General features: G+C 41.2%; 1 protein-coding gene across 12 annotated transcripts in view; it reads left to right on the forward strand.

Moving 5' to 3' along the window:
- TACC2 (transforming acidic coiled-coil containing protein 2) overlaps positions 1-15,650 on the forward strand; it is a 124,648-nt gene that overhangs the window by 93,222 nt on the left and 15,776 nt on the right. For 3 of the 12 annotated variants that reach the window (XM_084526819.1, XM_084526830.1, XM_084526826.1), the window contains 8 exons: positions 1,628-1,663; positions 3,135-3,195; positions 4,222-4,429; positions 8,020-8,081; positions 8,936-9,051; positions 9,819-9,990; positions 11,142-11,282; positions 12,196-12,285. In XM_084526819.1, coding sequence (XP_084382945.1) covers positions 1,628-1,663; positions 3,135-3,195; positions 4,222-4,429; positions 8,020-8,081; positions 8,936-9,051; positions 9,819-9,990; positions 11,142-11,282; positions 12,196-12,285 — 886 coding nt within the window. The remainder of the gene's footprint in view (positions 1-1,627; positions 1,664-3,134; positions 3,196-4,221; positions 4,430-8,019; positions 8,082-8,935; positions 9,052-9,818; positions 9,991-11,141; positions 11,283-12,195; positions 12,286-15,650) is intronic. The other 9 variants (XM_084526827.1, XM_084526821.1, XM_084526824.1 and 6 more) reach the window with 6 other exon arrangements.

Consider the following 15,650-nt stretch of genomic DNA (forward strand, 5'->3'; position numbering starts at 1 on the left):
GAGGGAGGAGCCTGTTTATTGCTTTTGTTGTTATTGTTGCTGGTTTTGCTTATTTTTGAGATGTGCCTCCAATTTAGGGGGAATTAAGGTGAGAATTAAGATGGATGCTAAGCTGATGTGTTTTCTGAGCCCCAAGTCCAAACTGGTTTGGTCCAAAAGAAAAAGTCTGACAGCAGGAGAAGAACTCTTTGAGTCTTGCTTGGGAAGTCCAAAAGGAGAGAGGGGGATTTTAATGTCACCAGACCCTGAAGTCCGATATTCACAGCCTCCTTGTGTCATCCATCCAGTAGCTGCAGTGGAGCAGACAGACCCCACTACAATCCTCATGGGTCCACCATGCGCTGTGAATAGTGGAATCAATTCCAAATTGTTAACTTGGGGACAACATGAATTTTAAAAGAGTTTTGTAAATATATATTTTTTTAGGAAGGTTACAGGATTTTTTTGCCCTTGCCTAGACTGATTTTGCTTTGTTATGATATACACCTGCCCACTGCAGCCCCATAACCTGCTTTGGCTATGGGTTCCCACCAAAGAAGAGGATTTACACTTCTAGAAGAAAATTGGCCTAAGGTTCGCTGTGGGCTGCCATGGGAGGCAGTGGCTGTATTTGCCTCTGCCTGACACTGGTTTCTCCACAAAAAGGGCCCTGAGCATGACTCCTCCATGGGATCCAGGGCAGGAATTGGGGTGTTGGACCCTTGGTGGTGCTGCCTTGATGGGGCAGCAGAGAGAAGTCACTGCAAAATGCTTCAGCTCCAAGGGGCAGAAAGGAGGGTGTTTGAGTTGGAAGTGATGCTGTGATCTACCAGGACTTCTAAAACCCTACTTAGTGGCTTTTGCCAAGTCAGGGGGGTTACTAGCAGCATTGAGGGTTACAGAAGTAAAACAAATAAAACTCCATGGGCCAGTCTGAGAACTTTTTTCTCATACAGCCAGACATGGATTTCTAGATGAGGCCTACAGGAGGTGAAGAAGCCAGGCACGAGCTTAAGCCCTTGCTAAGCTTGACTACTTTGAGCCTGTGCTGTATGCTGCCTTACATCCCTCACAATCAATAAAAACAACCAGCTGGTGTTCGTGAATGAAACCTGAAGCAGTCGATGGACTGACCCCCGTGTGAAAAGGGGGGATTTTTAGGAAGGATGGCAGCTTGACACAAATCACTCCCTGGTCGAATGCCAAAGTGCTGAGCTGTTCTGAGACAGCTCAAGGCACTCAGGTGATGCCAGACAAAGAGCAGCTGATGCCTTCTGTGTGTCTTCTGACAGCAGTGAGGCAAAATAGGGACCTTGTGTTGGCCTCACTTCCCAAAGTGCCGGGAGAGAGAGGCCGAAGGCGCCACCTCCCAAGGGTGCCTCACCTGAGGAGAGCGGTGCAGAAGTGATGAAGTGTGAGATGAAGGCGTGTCTAAAGTATCTCACTGAATTTCAAAACTTGACTTAATTCATATTTTTTTTTCTCCTAACCTATTTCACAATAAAAAGTAGAGATTGAACTTATGCAGGTAGAAGATGTGCATGACCGGGTTGCCTTAACACATTAACATTAATGGACTGTTTGTAGGTTTATCTTTTTTGTCAGTTCCTTCTGTCTGTCTCTCTTTTCTTTGTCTTCTTTGTCTTAGGATGGTAGAAGATGTGATGTCTGTATGTTCTCTGTTGTAAGTAATTCTCAGCTAACATTTCAAGTTTCTGCTTTGATTTGTGGGCTTTTTAATTTTACTCATTTATTTTGCAGCATGATCAGTTAATCAGCATGAAGCTCTTATGCTAGCTGTGTCACTTCACTGGCACACACGAAAGCTTTTTTAAGTAAAACGCCTGCCTGTGAATGAGCTAGAAGAATCTGGTGCCTCATTATCTGTTTGCCTGTCAAAGAAGATCCTCTTTTAAAAACCATACAGATTTCCTATCCTTGAGCTAATACAGTAAAGTTTTATTTCTGCTATTGTACAACATCGTATAATCACTCTTGCTTAAAACTACATGAAGTGTTTCTCCTTCTTAAAGGAATAAGTTATCCCAATTATTTCCAGCATCCTAACTAGATAATTAGTAGCATCGAACACCCTAATATTCAGCTGCCCAATTTATTTTCCCCTACAGATGTGGTATTGATCCACCCTCTACCAACTGAAACCCTCCATTATAATTTCCACTGTTGACCTTGCCACTTATTGATCAGGGAAGAGCTGACGGGCAGTAATTTTTAGCATTGCATCTCAAATTCTAACCTTAAATCTTTACCAGTGAGTTTGGTGTGATATTTTCTGCCTTTTCTAGTTAGTAGCAAAAATGTGTTTGAGTAGCTGTGGGGATACACAGCTAGAGACCAGGTAATCATTGGTGTATGTCCCTGTCAGAAAATACTTTCAACCAGTCGTGAATAAACATAAAGGCAGCACTCAGAAATATATCACATATTCTTCATTCTTTTTGCCTGTTTTAAATTTTGGGGATTCTGAAGGGCTGCAGTGTGTGTAGTGCCAGTTGGCATTTGAGCTGTCAGGGGAAGCAGAATTGCCATATTGGTTGGTGTGGCTGTGTTAAGGGGGGGACTGTTGGGTGTATGAGTAAAGATGGAGCTTTGTGCTGGCATCTTGGCAACAGCATCGGCCTCACTTTTTTGTGTAGTTCATCCAAAGCATACCCAATTCTTTCTCATTTTAATAACTTATGGGCTTCTTAGAGCTTGCTGATTAAATCTATCGTGATTTTAATTCTCAGGTCATTCTTGTAAAGCTGTGGTTTGGGCTTGATTTTCAGGTGGGAAACTGAAGCAGACAAGCTAAGTAGTTTGCTTGAGGCCACTGAGGATGCCTGGGGTGGAGCAGGGATTTGAATTGCAATGGAGCAGTTCTGTAAATGTGTCAGTACTTTTTTTTTCAGTGAATTTAGAAATATGGCAATCCTGCTTTTCTCAGCTTTTGGGGGAATCAAGGCCTGTTCCAAGTGCATGACAAAAATAAGCCCCTTCAGCATGTTTCTCTGTGGTGCTGCTGCCTCATGGATGGGATTTTAAAGCAGAAAGGCTTACAGAGATCGCATTTTCTGTAGCTGCCTCTTGCTAAGTGTGAAATGACACAATTCTTTCTGGTATTACCATATTAACTGTTTTAATTCTATTTTTAGTGATACTTTTAGGGTGAAAAAATCACCAAAAAGATCCCCGCTATCCGATCCTCCTTCTCAGGTAAAGTACTGCATCACTGTGATCCGTGTAATTGTATTCTTGGAGGGGCACAGAGAGAAATTTGAGTTACTTAAATGTAGAATTTAGTAATAGAAGAGTTGATGTAAAGAATATAAGCATATTGATGTCCAAGCGTAGCACGTAGGCCTATAATCATAAGGTATCAGACTTTTGGCCTGCATATGATGTATATTAGCTCCAGTACAATGTGTATTAGCCCTGGGAATTGCAATTAAACTATTCTGAACATACTTTGGGAAGCCCTACATTACAACAGAGCAGCAAGATGAATACATATCTTTAAGTCAGGTATCAGTTTGAAAAATGAAGCTAACTGTTCACCTTGGAAAATTGTTATCAGAAGGTGAGAAACTGAATGCATAAAGCTGGTGGGCTGGAAGGAAAACAGAAATAAAACACATGGGCTGCTCTACCAGGAGCATGTGCTTGGATGGTTTAATTCCTTGTCGTAAACAGCCAGCAGGTGGCTTTCTTGGAAGAGGAGTTAACAAAAGCTGCTCTGTGTGTAGGAGCCCAACTGCTTTGATGCAGCACGGCTCCTTCCGTGCTGCTTTCATCTTCCCCTCGGCCGTCCTCCCCTTTTATCGACAGCACAGAAGTGAAGAAAGGGTTCCTGACCTCTCAGCCCTAGGCAGGCTTGCTCATTTGAGGGAAGCCTAAAAAGTCCGTGTAGCTACTCGGGGACTTCTGCCACGGGTGATGGGTGCCACTTATGTCAAGTGCCTGACAGATTTAAACCATTCTGGGTTCTCTTTCTTCCTTGTTATCAAGGCAGCTTTGCAACATGAGGGTTTATCATCAGAGAGTTTAGTTACACTAGGAGGACTTGTCACTAGTACAATTCCCAATGAAACGCTTCATATTTTTCTGTAAGGATTTTACACAGGGCTGTAGTGAAGAGCACAGAATTAAAAAGATGACCACGGTCAGGCAGAGGAATTCAGCGTTGACTATTCTGCCTCTTAATGGAAGAGAAGAGCATTAATCAGCCCTTGTTTTCTGCAGGATCCCACCCCACTGCCTACTCCAGAAACACCTCCTGTCATATCCACGGTGGTTCATGCGACAGATGAGGAGAAACTGGCGTCTTCGGTGACCAGTCAGAAGTGGACCTGCATGACTGTGGACCTGAACACGGACAAGCAGGATTACCCGCAGCCGTCTGATCTGTCTACGTTTGTTAATGAGACTAAATTCAGCTCTCCTACAGAGGGTATGCTTTATGCAGGACTGTCTGCACCCAGCTAATGTTACTTTTTAGGAGCCCTAAAAGATGATGCTCTTTGGACCAGTTTGAGGAACTTGGTAGTTATGGGGAGCTGAATAAATAACCCAAATTGTTCTATCTTGTGTTTTCAAGAGACAGTAGAGAGGCAGCTCAAAGGAAAATGAAGAGGTCTTTTGGAGAAAATTGACTTTTTCTGTCTTTTTATGGTTATTATAGACATGCTATGTTCTTCTGTGCATGGTACCTGCTCTCTCTGTGTCATCACAGGAGACCAGGGGCTGAAACTGCTCTTGTTTAGTGCTCTTAGATCCAGGATCACTGCACCAATGGTTTTGCCTGAGCCTGTTCCTGTAACGTGAGTGGTAGTAAATGTGCTCTAGTATTGAAGGCCCCAGGTTAAAATCCTGCTCAAAGGTTGTGCTTTAAGACTCTTAACATACCACCTCCCCTCCAGGCTTCGGGGATCCAGGTTTAATTATGCACAGAAATGTCCAGGATATCCCTGTGGAAGATAGCAGCCATTCAGGAGCCAGGCAATATCACCTTTTATGGCAGCTTATTACGATTTTTCCTGTAGTACCTTCCTATAAGCTGTTGCAAGCTAAAGCTGGAAGTTTCTGTGAAGAGGGCTGTCATTCCAGGTCTGCGAAACGTGGAAGAGAGAATTTAGCCAGTTGGAAATGTGTGTGTGGCCTTCACTGAGGTTACCAGAGGAAATACGGCTCTGCAACATCTGCTCTCAGGGCAGCTTGTCAGCTTTGAGGCTGGGAGGAATGCAGGAGTTTAACTTGGCTTAAACTTTTCCTTCTTGATCAGACCTCGTTATTTTTCCTGACTTTTTGACCCGAGTCCCAGGCTACCACTAGAGCTGCTCTGTACCATTTTAGCCTGGGTCTGAGGAGTTTTTGCCTGATTAAAAACTGCTAAGCTTTTAAGTCAAATGTGTCTGACAGCAAAAGGCATGAATGATCACACCGGTTTTAACGGGTGATCGTAACATGTGCACGTGCTCATGCGTTTGCATGGCCTAGACTTTTTGGAAATCTGTTGAGTCTTCTGTTCAGATAAGTATTTCAGTCTGGGTAAATCCATTTGGTTTTACAGTCAAATGAGAAGTTTTAGATAGCAGATTCACTTACCTTGTGTTAAAAGAAATTTTTAAGACAAGAAATATTTTTTAGAAAATAACCATCAAAATCTGGGAAAAAAAATAAATTTTATGGAAGGAATTAGAACAAAAGAAGAGCGAGAGAGACTCTACAGCAATCATTTGAGCTATCAAAGAGGTAGAAGAAAGTGCACAAAGCTCCTAATTAAATGCTAATTGTCTTGTCTCATGTGTGCCGCATGGTATAGTCAGTTTCAGATTACGTGCTAATTATAATCAACAATGCTTCCGCTTTTCAGATCTCTTAAAAATAATAATTTCTTCCCTTGACAGTCTTGCTCCTGCTGCTTCAAGAGCCATACGAGTAATCCCAGTGCTGTTGTCAGGGCAGATATTTTTACCCCTCCCAGCCACTGGTGTGACTGCTGTCCTGTAACCCAACGCTGCTTTTGTACCGATACAGCCCAGCCACTGAGTCAGCCCCTACATCCAGCTCCCATCTGCGGCGTGCTCTGCTTATAACTGCTGCCTTTTTTTGTGTTTCACAGACCAGAAATAAGCAGTAATTATTAGCAGAAAATTCTGATGTAATTGTGCAGCTATTTGTAGGAGGAGTTGGAGGACATCACGTAGTGAGTCTGTTGTATGCATTTGTGAAAGATAATTATCTTACCTCATAGGGTATCCTGCGCATTCGTAGATTTAAAGGTACAGAGATAATGAGCCTGAGGTTTTGGAGGGGAGATGGTATCTTAGAGGAGATGCCTTGGAGAGAAGATGGTTTGTGATTGTGCTGGAAACTTCTCAGAGCAGCGAGATCAAACAAGCTGTGTTTAGTGAGCCGTGTTGTTCCTTTTGTTCCTAGCTGAAGTATTTCCATCTGTCTTCTGCTGCCTGAACTCAGTAAGTTAAATACGTGTTGGCCCGAAAGTCATTTGGGGTTGCAAATGCCAGGCATGCTGCAGGCAGCTGCAGGATCACGGCCACCTGTGCCAGCAGAGGATGGTGGCAGCACATCTCCTCCTCCTGTGCTGCGTGGTTGTGTGCTCACTTGTGGCTGGCTGGGGTTGTAAAGCTGCCCACAAGCAGCCGTGGTGCACCTCGTGGGCTGTGTGCAGGTAAATGAAATACACACAGACAGGTTCTTGGTTTCTCCTGCAGTAAGACATCCAGAAGGTTGTTACCATCTCCTTGTTTCAGGTTGGGTTTTGCTTTCACTAGGTAGGGGCTTGTGTCTGGTACCTGACACAAGGTTGGCTGTCTTACCTGGCTTCTGATTGCCATTAAAACATCCAGTGCCAGGAATTTAAACGAGAGGAGCCTGCTGTTATAACATTCTCTTCGCTTAGACATTTTACTGTTGATGTCTCCCAGAGGTCAGTTACTGTGAGTTTGTGGCTGCTCCTCCTCAGTGGTTCTTTTACAAAATACATAGACTGGGGCTTCTTGTATTCTGTGGGGCTTTTTATTCAAAACAAAACATAACAGGTAAGAGAATATCTTTAGGGCTGGTTTGTTTGTAAAGAGCACATGTTCTAACGATGGTTACTGTCAGACTCATGACAGCAGGGTAAAATGCAGAATTAGGACAAATTAATGATGCTTTAATTTTTTAAGTGAAGGTGTCACTGAACAAAGTCTTTGCTTTTATTTGGGTGCAGCAAGGTGCGCTCTCCTTTCCAGTTTGCTGTGTTTTATCTGTCTTCCTCTGTATCAGCTCTCTCCTTGGTGACCATGGGTTGAAGGGAAATGCTGGTTATTCCCTCTAGTGTAATTAGGAGATTAGAAGTACAGCAGCAGTAAAGATTTGCATTTTTATTAGGGTTTAGATTTAGGGTTCTTTGTAAACCTTCCTGCCTCAGGCTTTTCCTCCATAACTTAAACACAAAACCAGGCAAGTAAAGTGGGCCGTTGTCTTACCCCTTGTTCAGTGAGCATGCAGCTATTTTATGCGTTATTTTATACATCTCTTTATCTCGAGTGATACCCCAGTTGTCCTTCTTAAGTAAGAACTGTATGATATACATTAAGAAACAGAAGTGATTTTATTTTACAACAGCTAGTTTTTTCTTTACGTTACAGGAAACTGGAATCAGCATTACAAATAATTGAAAAACGTGTTTTCTGTGATAAGATAACACAATAGGGGAAAGTTATCTGCTCGGGAAGTGCTCTGAAACTTTGTTAATATTCTGAGCTCTGAGGCAGAATCTTGGGCAAGCTGATAAAGCAGAATTTTTCCAGGCAACACCATTTGCCTGATGTGTGTCATAGATTCATTGTCGAAAATCAGTGCAAGTACATCTTCTGCTTTCTCTCTGTATATTCTATTTTTAACATCTCATAGAAAAGTACCAGATTAAAATTTCAGAATGGGAATGGCCCTCGTAAATGAGAATTCTCATTTACTTATGCAAAAATTAATTCATGGCATGTATTTAATGGCTCTTTTTTGTTTCTGTTACAGAATTGGAATATGGCAACTCATATGAAATAGAATATATGGAGAAAATTGGCTCCTCTGTGCCTGTAAGTTCTCACTTCCATTTCCATTCATTTGCATTCCCTTGTCATAACCCACTATCCTGATAATGCCATCAACCTCACTACCCCTTAAATTAATTATAATGTGCCTGAAGCAGATTGACAAACCCATCTCCTTTAAATTGGCATAGCTGGGGTAAATTGCATGTGCTTTGTTGTCCTATATCTCGTAGAGCTTGTTCCATTTTATTATTTTATTTTTAAACTAGTATCATAGTAGTTCTTTTTTTGGAGATTAAAAGCAACTCAGTAGTCCCAGCAGTGTAGGGTACAGAGCTGTCTACACCAGCTACTGAGCTATTTTAAGAAACCAAGAGTAAAACTTTTGAGAAGATGGAGGGAATCCTGACAGAATTCAGAATGAAGGTGAAATATGGAATGCAGTACTATATGCTAGGAGTTGTTTGGCCTTCCATTTAATTCATGGATTTGATAGCTTGACTAGATCCAGCGGGGGCATATCCACAGGGGACTTAAATAAATGAATAAATAAATAAATAAAGTGTGTATGTCAGGTGCATAAACTGATGAGAAAATGTTTATTTCAATGAATATTTTGGTAATTTTCAGTCAACAGGTGCCTCCTGCCTGACAGGATCAGAAATCTGATTAACTCTGAAGTGGGAGAGGAAGAGTCATTGCAAAGAATAAACTGTTTAGGTTACGTTCTTTAATGGTTTCTTCCTTACAGGGATCATCTCAGTATCAGTTAGCCTGGGCTGGTTTACACTCCTATATTGTTAGCTGTTTGTCAAGTCATTCGGTCACTTAAAGCAGTGAATTAACTTTAATGGAGAATGGCTGAATTGGTTAATGAGTCTTCCTTTTCCTGTTGCCAGCAGGATGACAGCACCCCGAAGAAACAATCCCTATACCTGATGTTTGATGCACAGCAAGAGAGCCCAGTCAAGTCGCCTCCTATCAGGCTGTCTGACTCCACGACGCCGTGCTCAGGGTATGTTGCTGCAATAAAATTCAGCAGTGGAAAAGGGTGTCAGGGAACTGGGTTGCCATCCTAGCACGCATGCAGGCAGTTCTTCCTCTCTCTGCTTCTGTGTTGCTGAGTTGTTTGTTTATAAATAGATTCCCATCTGTGTACACATATGATAGAGAACGGAGGGCAAAGGTACAGAAGTTGTGCAATGGGAAGGAATAAGGACACGTATTTCTTCTTCATATTCTGACTAAATAGAGTTATAGAGGCAACTGTTTCACTAGCCAAGGCTTCCTTCTTATGTTTTTGTTCTCAGATAATGAGGTCGTTTTCATTTCAATCTAAAAATCATCTAATTGCAACTTGTCACTTGGACTTTCCTAGCTATATGTGCTAAACAATGAGTCTAGTTAGAAGAACAGGATGTGTGGGTTGTGTTTGCTTTCCAAAAATTTTGTTCTTTAAGGACATCTGTTCTTCTTAAGAAAATTTGTTTCTTGGGAGAGATTTAGGTCACAATGAGAAAGGGGTAAAAAGGCAAGTGAGAAATATTTAAGGCATGTGAGTAACCTTTCTGATGGAACTGGGTTTGTTTAGATGGCTCCAGTGTGTTGCTTTAAAGGATATTGCAAAGTGTTATGAGATAGAATGAGAGAAAGATGAGTTGAAAGAATATTTGTATTTACACACATGAACGTACCAAAGAAGACTTATTTAGGTGTTACCAGAGGCAGAAACGTGAAGGCCTTGTGCTCCACCCTGAAAGCCTGTATACAATCCTTTTCCAGGTCAAGTTTTGAAGACCCTGAAGCCCAACAATCCTCTGGAATAAAAATACAACACCCAGCTTCCCGAGTCCTAACCGCCAGCCAAGAGGCACACTTGCAGTCCCCAGACAAGTCAAAACAGAAAGACTTGGAGCCCATGACCCTAGGAACAACTCCAGAGGCTATTGAAATAGTAAGTAATTTATATTAAGAGTTTGGGAATCATTTTCCTGCAGAAAATTCATGCCATACAAGAGGCAGAACATGTGGATCTTGCAAAGAGAGCGAAAACTCAGCCTAATGCTTAAAGATCTTAGTAACAGCTTGTGGTATAACCCAAACGGAGGAGATACTTTGATGGAACTCATGGAATGCATAAGAAGTTTCCCATAGCTTAAATGCTCTTCTGATTGGTTATTCCAAGCTGACATTTTGAAGTGCTTTTTTATTATACAGGCTTTTTTGCACTGTATTTTAACCTGATATATACTGAGATATTTTATACATAAAAGGGGGTGTTTCAAAACAAACAGAGAGACATGGTTTGTTCTGTTGCATGTGGTGTAAGATTTCAAAATTACAAAATGACCTGTTGAAAAAAACAGGTGGCCTTTCACATTTTCTTGTAAACTGTTATTTGTGTTGTCACGTGGTGCTGATAAGGTAAAATTCACTTTTTTTTTTGACCTTGAGAACTCAGCCCAGCTTCCACTTAAATCACTTTTTTCTGTGGCTTATCTGGGTTAGATTTTAATTACTAGTGGTCCCTTCCTTTCTTGAGCCTGCAGTGCATCCAGACTTGAGAGCACTGTTTCTCAGGTTCAAGAAGGTTCCTTTAAGGCTTCCACTTTTCCAGAAGAACTTGTTTCATATATGCCTACAGCACTAGACTTGCTAACTTACATGACAACATATGATTTACTGAAGAGCAGAATGAGAAGAAGCTCACTTTAATTCTGTGCATAATTTAGATTGTTTAATGATGCTGTTGATACAGTGTTGCAAAGCATTTTAATTAGCTTGAAGAGTTTTCTCACTGTATGGAGCCTTGGGTGCTCAAGTCCGAGAGGTCTAGTTTTTGTTGTAATTCGTTTTAGCCTCATATTATGTATTTATCCTGATCATGTTATAACTGTGAACATAACTTAGGTATAACTCATCAAATTAGGAAGAATTATTCTTACTGTTTATCTGTTATACCTACAAATTGTGTATTGAAAAAGGAAATTTTCTGTGAGGTATGAAATTAGTGGGAATCAATGATTTGCAGACATTGATGTTGCTTTCGTCCTGAATTACTTGGGCAATCTCCATTACTTATTGAATATCCTTCTTACCCTCCAGACATCTCCTGAAGACTCCTTTGTCTCTGCTGACGCTCTTCTCAACAGGATATCTAAGAAAACCTCGATATGTGATCAGCCTGAATATCTGGATCCTGACTTAGCAGAAAAGAACCCGCCAGTATTTGCTCAGAAACTTCAGGTTTGTAGCAGCCATATAAACATCACTTTTACTGGAGTTTAAATGTTTTTCTTTACATAGGTAGAGAATGCTTTACCTTGTCAGAAAGGGGTGGGAGGTGACTTGGAGTGGAGGTGGAAAGGAAGGAAAACAATGATTTAATTCTTCCCAAAGTAACTTTGGCCTTCGAGGAACATAAGGAACAGAAAGATTTTACTTTAATTCATACAATACATAAAATTAAACTTAAGTTTCCTTGACAGTTTCAGCGATCCCATACCGTTGATGTACATCTTTTGCAGTAGTCTTTATGAAGCAGCTGTAAAACCCTAACCCTATAAAGCTTGAAGACAGGACTCTTGTGGAGAGTTATCTTGTCACCGGACCTTAATAGGTCTGGCTGCATTTTTGGAGAAGAAGATCTGAATTCTGCTGAAATGAAAATTAGGATTTGTTGTTCTAGTAATCTCTCTAATGCAGAATTTGGCATGGTTTCTTTTAGGAAAAGCAAACCCATCTGCAGAGCAGTTCTGTGTGTCAGGACATATTTTGTAGAATATTCACAGTGAAATTTCAAAACGGCAAAGGTTGAATTGAGAGTGGCAGCTGGCATAAATTCACATGAAATGAGAATGGAAGGAGAGAAGTCTGTGAAAAACAGCTTTAACTGCAGAAAACATTTATTTTTACCCAAAGCGTTACCCATACTTACCCCCTAATAAAAATTGTCTGTATAGCTCTCTCAAAACTAACCACAGACAGGCATTTTGTACCAGTGTTCCGGACATGAAGGGAATATGGGACATGTTTGTCACCCAGGAATTGTCAGAATTCTACATTATAATATAACATTGAATTTTTTAATGTGTTCAACATTTTTGCTGTGTTCTGAATACATCTTTTTGTGGATTGCTCATAACCAAACACTTGACAGGAGGAGTTAGAGTTTGCTGCAATGAGGATAGAAGCGCTGAAGTTAGCCAGGCAGATTACCCTGTCTTCTTTCCGCTCCTTAGATGCCGAGGTATCTGTTTTGTGCCTGCCGTGTGTGTGTTGTGTGCTCAGACTAAGAGAGTGCTGCTTTTACTTTAACAAGGTAACTAAGGCGCTCAGGGTGCAGTGCAAAGCTGGGCGCACCAAAGCGGGACACAGAAGAGCATGCTGAAAGCAGCACCGCACGCAGAAATGCTGTCACCTGCTCCACCCGTGGAGTCCTGCTACACCCAAATTAACAAAAGCTAAGGCAAGAAATAGGGACACACGCATCGCAGGGTTCAGAGGCGAGAATTTCGATTGACCCTGCCTTCAGGCTTCTGAAGAAAGGGACTGCAGCAAGTCTGGAAAGGCTCTTCTCGAGGAAAAAGGCCTCCCTAACACAGTTTATCTTTATTGATGAAGATCTAAAGCTTTTTTCTTGTTGTCACTTGTATGGCGTGCTGGCTAGTGCCTCCTCAGAGTGATGCTGTGTACGGCTCTTGGGATACACGTGGTCCTCATTGGGTTTGCACAGGGACATTCCCATGGCCCTGTCTCAGCCCAGTCACAGGATTTGTTTTAGCTGAATAATATGGATGTCATGCTAGGCTGGGAAGAACTTTTGTCCCCAGATAGCTTTACTGTTTAGGTAGAGAAGGTTGCTGATGTTAAATTAGCCTGTGATGGCAAACCTTGTGACCTACAGTGACTGATGGCCTGGATTACATATAATAGGATCCCCCAGACAACTGCAGCGACTTAAGTTCTGATACTACCTGGCAGGCTTCCCTTCTGGTTGGCTGGCCACAGTTCTGTCCTTCGTGTTGTATAACTACATTTAGCATTTGCTAAGCCATTGCAGGGTGGGTAACAAGCACAAACAGTCCCCGTTACTGTGTGGTCATTTTTCTGTAGGTGCAACTTGAGCAGAGAGCCACTCGGGTTTGTGTCAGCCACTCTGCAGATGCTGAGGTGGTGTAGAGTTGGGCGTTGAAATAAGATGTTGAAATAAGTAAAGGAGAGAAACTGAAAGGAAGGGCATAGAGACAAACGGGATTAGAGTATCAACACTTTGGGATGCTCTCCTGGTAGTAAGAGAGGTTTATTTCCTTTAGATAAATATACCATTTTTTTCTAGTAAAACCACATGCAGAGAACTTACACCTGGATTTTACTTGCTTTTCAATAGAGTTGCAAGCATAAACAGGTCTTGTTACACCTCCCTTGACCTGTGTGCACACGCATCAATTAGTTAAAAGATGAGATCATTTGATATGCACCCAGACAGTGTGTGAGTGCTTGTAGAGGGCAAGCTAATTTTCAGCAGGGCTAAATACATATTTCCCTAAACAGTATGATAAAAGCTGCTTATCATTTTCATTGCAGCGCCTTTCTTCGTTTTCTTGCACTTCGACCTTCTTGAAGCAAGATAACTGCAGCTGGTCAATCAATATGCATTTATTCCCATTCTGGTCAGATATCTGGTTTCTGTAAAAGGTGCTGGGAGGAGAAGGGGAAGTGCACTGTGGTCTCAGATATTTACACTAAGATCGCAGTGACCTACATTTAGTAGTAATTCCCCTGCAGACTCTAATCTTGCTGTGTGAGGTTTGGTGACTTATAAATCCCTATGCTTATTATTATCCCAATTAACTGCTTACCATCTTGGCAGTTAGGCATTGCACTGAAAGCACTGACTGTCATCCTGTTGGGTTATTTTATTTTCTGATGATAGGAATATGTGGAGGTAGAAAATATCAACTAGTGAATTGGACATCAGTTTGGAGCTGTGCAAAATTGGCTTTTGAGATAAAACCACAAAGACCAGTACAGGATGCTCTGACAGCGGGTTTGTTATGTTCCTGCCAAAGAGAGAAGCCAGCAGCCCAGCTGGGACTTGTGTGAAGTATTTCCAAAGTCAGGACAATACTGGTGGGACCAGTAACCACCAGCATTTCAACTAACTGGTTAAGTTCTAAGAGCTTTTATAGTTGTTTTGGGAAAATTTTGAGGTTTTCTTGCATGTCATTGATATTAGTCATTTGTACTATTTACTCAAATGCAAGAATTAGATAAAACATATCAGTGGGGTGTTGAGTCCAATACACAAAAATGCATAAGTATGTTTTAAATGTTCTTTTTTCCTTAAAAATCTTCCCCATGTTGGCAGTTACTTTGACACATTTTTGTATGAGTTTAAGGAAATTTGTGTTTCCTTTGCCGCAATTAATATTTTCCAGCAATCTCTTCTTGAGATCCAGCAAGTTACGTGGCAAGAGGCTTTTGAAATATGATATATACAGTTCAATAGATTGATCTTCAGGATGGCCTTTCTTTGGAGGGCAGCTTTGATGATCTAATAGCTCTTTTTCATCTCTCAGTTTCGCTTGCTTCATGCTTCAGGAGGAAATTAAGTAAATTTTTTTGAAGCTAGAATACAGAATTTAAACAGCAGTAGTCTTATTTATTGCCTGTTTTACCTTTACTGAGATCTGTGGACAGCACCATGTGTTTTTGTATAAATGCATATATGCAGATGCCTGAGCTTGTGTCCCAGATGTATTTTTTCCTGTATAGTTGTCATATATTGGGAGATAACTTCAAGAATACAGGCTCTGTAATTTTGATAGATCTTGTGCTGAGGTAGGAAAATCCCCTGGAACTGAGGTTGCAATCTCAGTTTGTGGTTAAATGCTACAAAAAAGATGAATGGCCTGCACCAGAAATACTAGAAGTAGAGTCAAGTGGCTCCTGTGTTCAAAAATGAGCAAAAAATACAGAGCAAATTAGTGAGACTCCTATATAAATAAACATGCAGTGTGGTGTTTTGAAGTAGTGTTTAGCCTATTAGTGCTTTAATTGAATTTTCTTGTCTGGCCTTTTCACGTTGCTGATGTGGTATCCTCATGTTGCCCACAGATGTGGAATTCCTAACATCCGTTCCTGTGTTTTCCTAAAATGAGCGTTGTGTGTAATTTTTAAGGCAGCTTCTTCAGTAAGGTGTGACGTGACGGGTCAGAAAGGATTGCAAAACCTTTCAAGCCTCTCTGTTATTTCTGAGAATACGCAAGAGCTTTGAGCAAGTGAAGGATGTGTGGAATAGCATCTGACAAAATTGCCTTCAATCGTGTTGATACAAAGCATGTGCTGCCGAAAGAAATGAGATCTGTTTGTGTGCGCCTTGTGGGGAGGAGGGCTGGGCCCTAATTCAGGCCTTCGTTACTCACTTTCACATTCTTGTGCTTCAAGCAGTAGAATACAGCTCTCCTGTTTTACTGATTAAAAAAGAATAATTAAAAAACACTTTTTAAAAATAAAATAGTTTATCTTTTCTATTTATAATTATTAAATATCTACATGCTAAGTGCAAGAGCAACACGTTAGGCTCTGTTTCTCCATAGATAAGCCTTATCT

The sequence above is a fragment of the Aythya ferina genome (genome assembly GCF_964211825.1).
Source record: "Aythya ferina genome assembly, chromosome: 7".
Taxonomy (NCBI): Eukaryota; Metazoa; Chordata; class Aves; order Anseriformes; family Anatidae; genus Aythya; species Aythya ferina.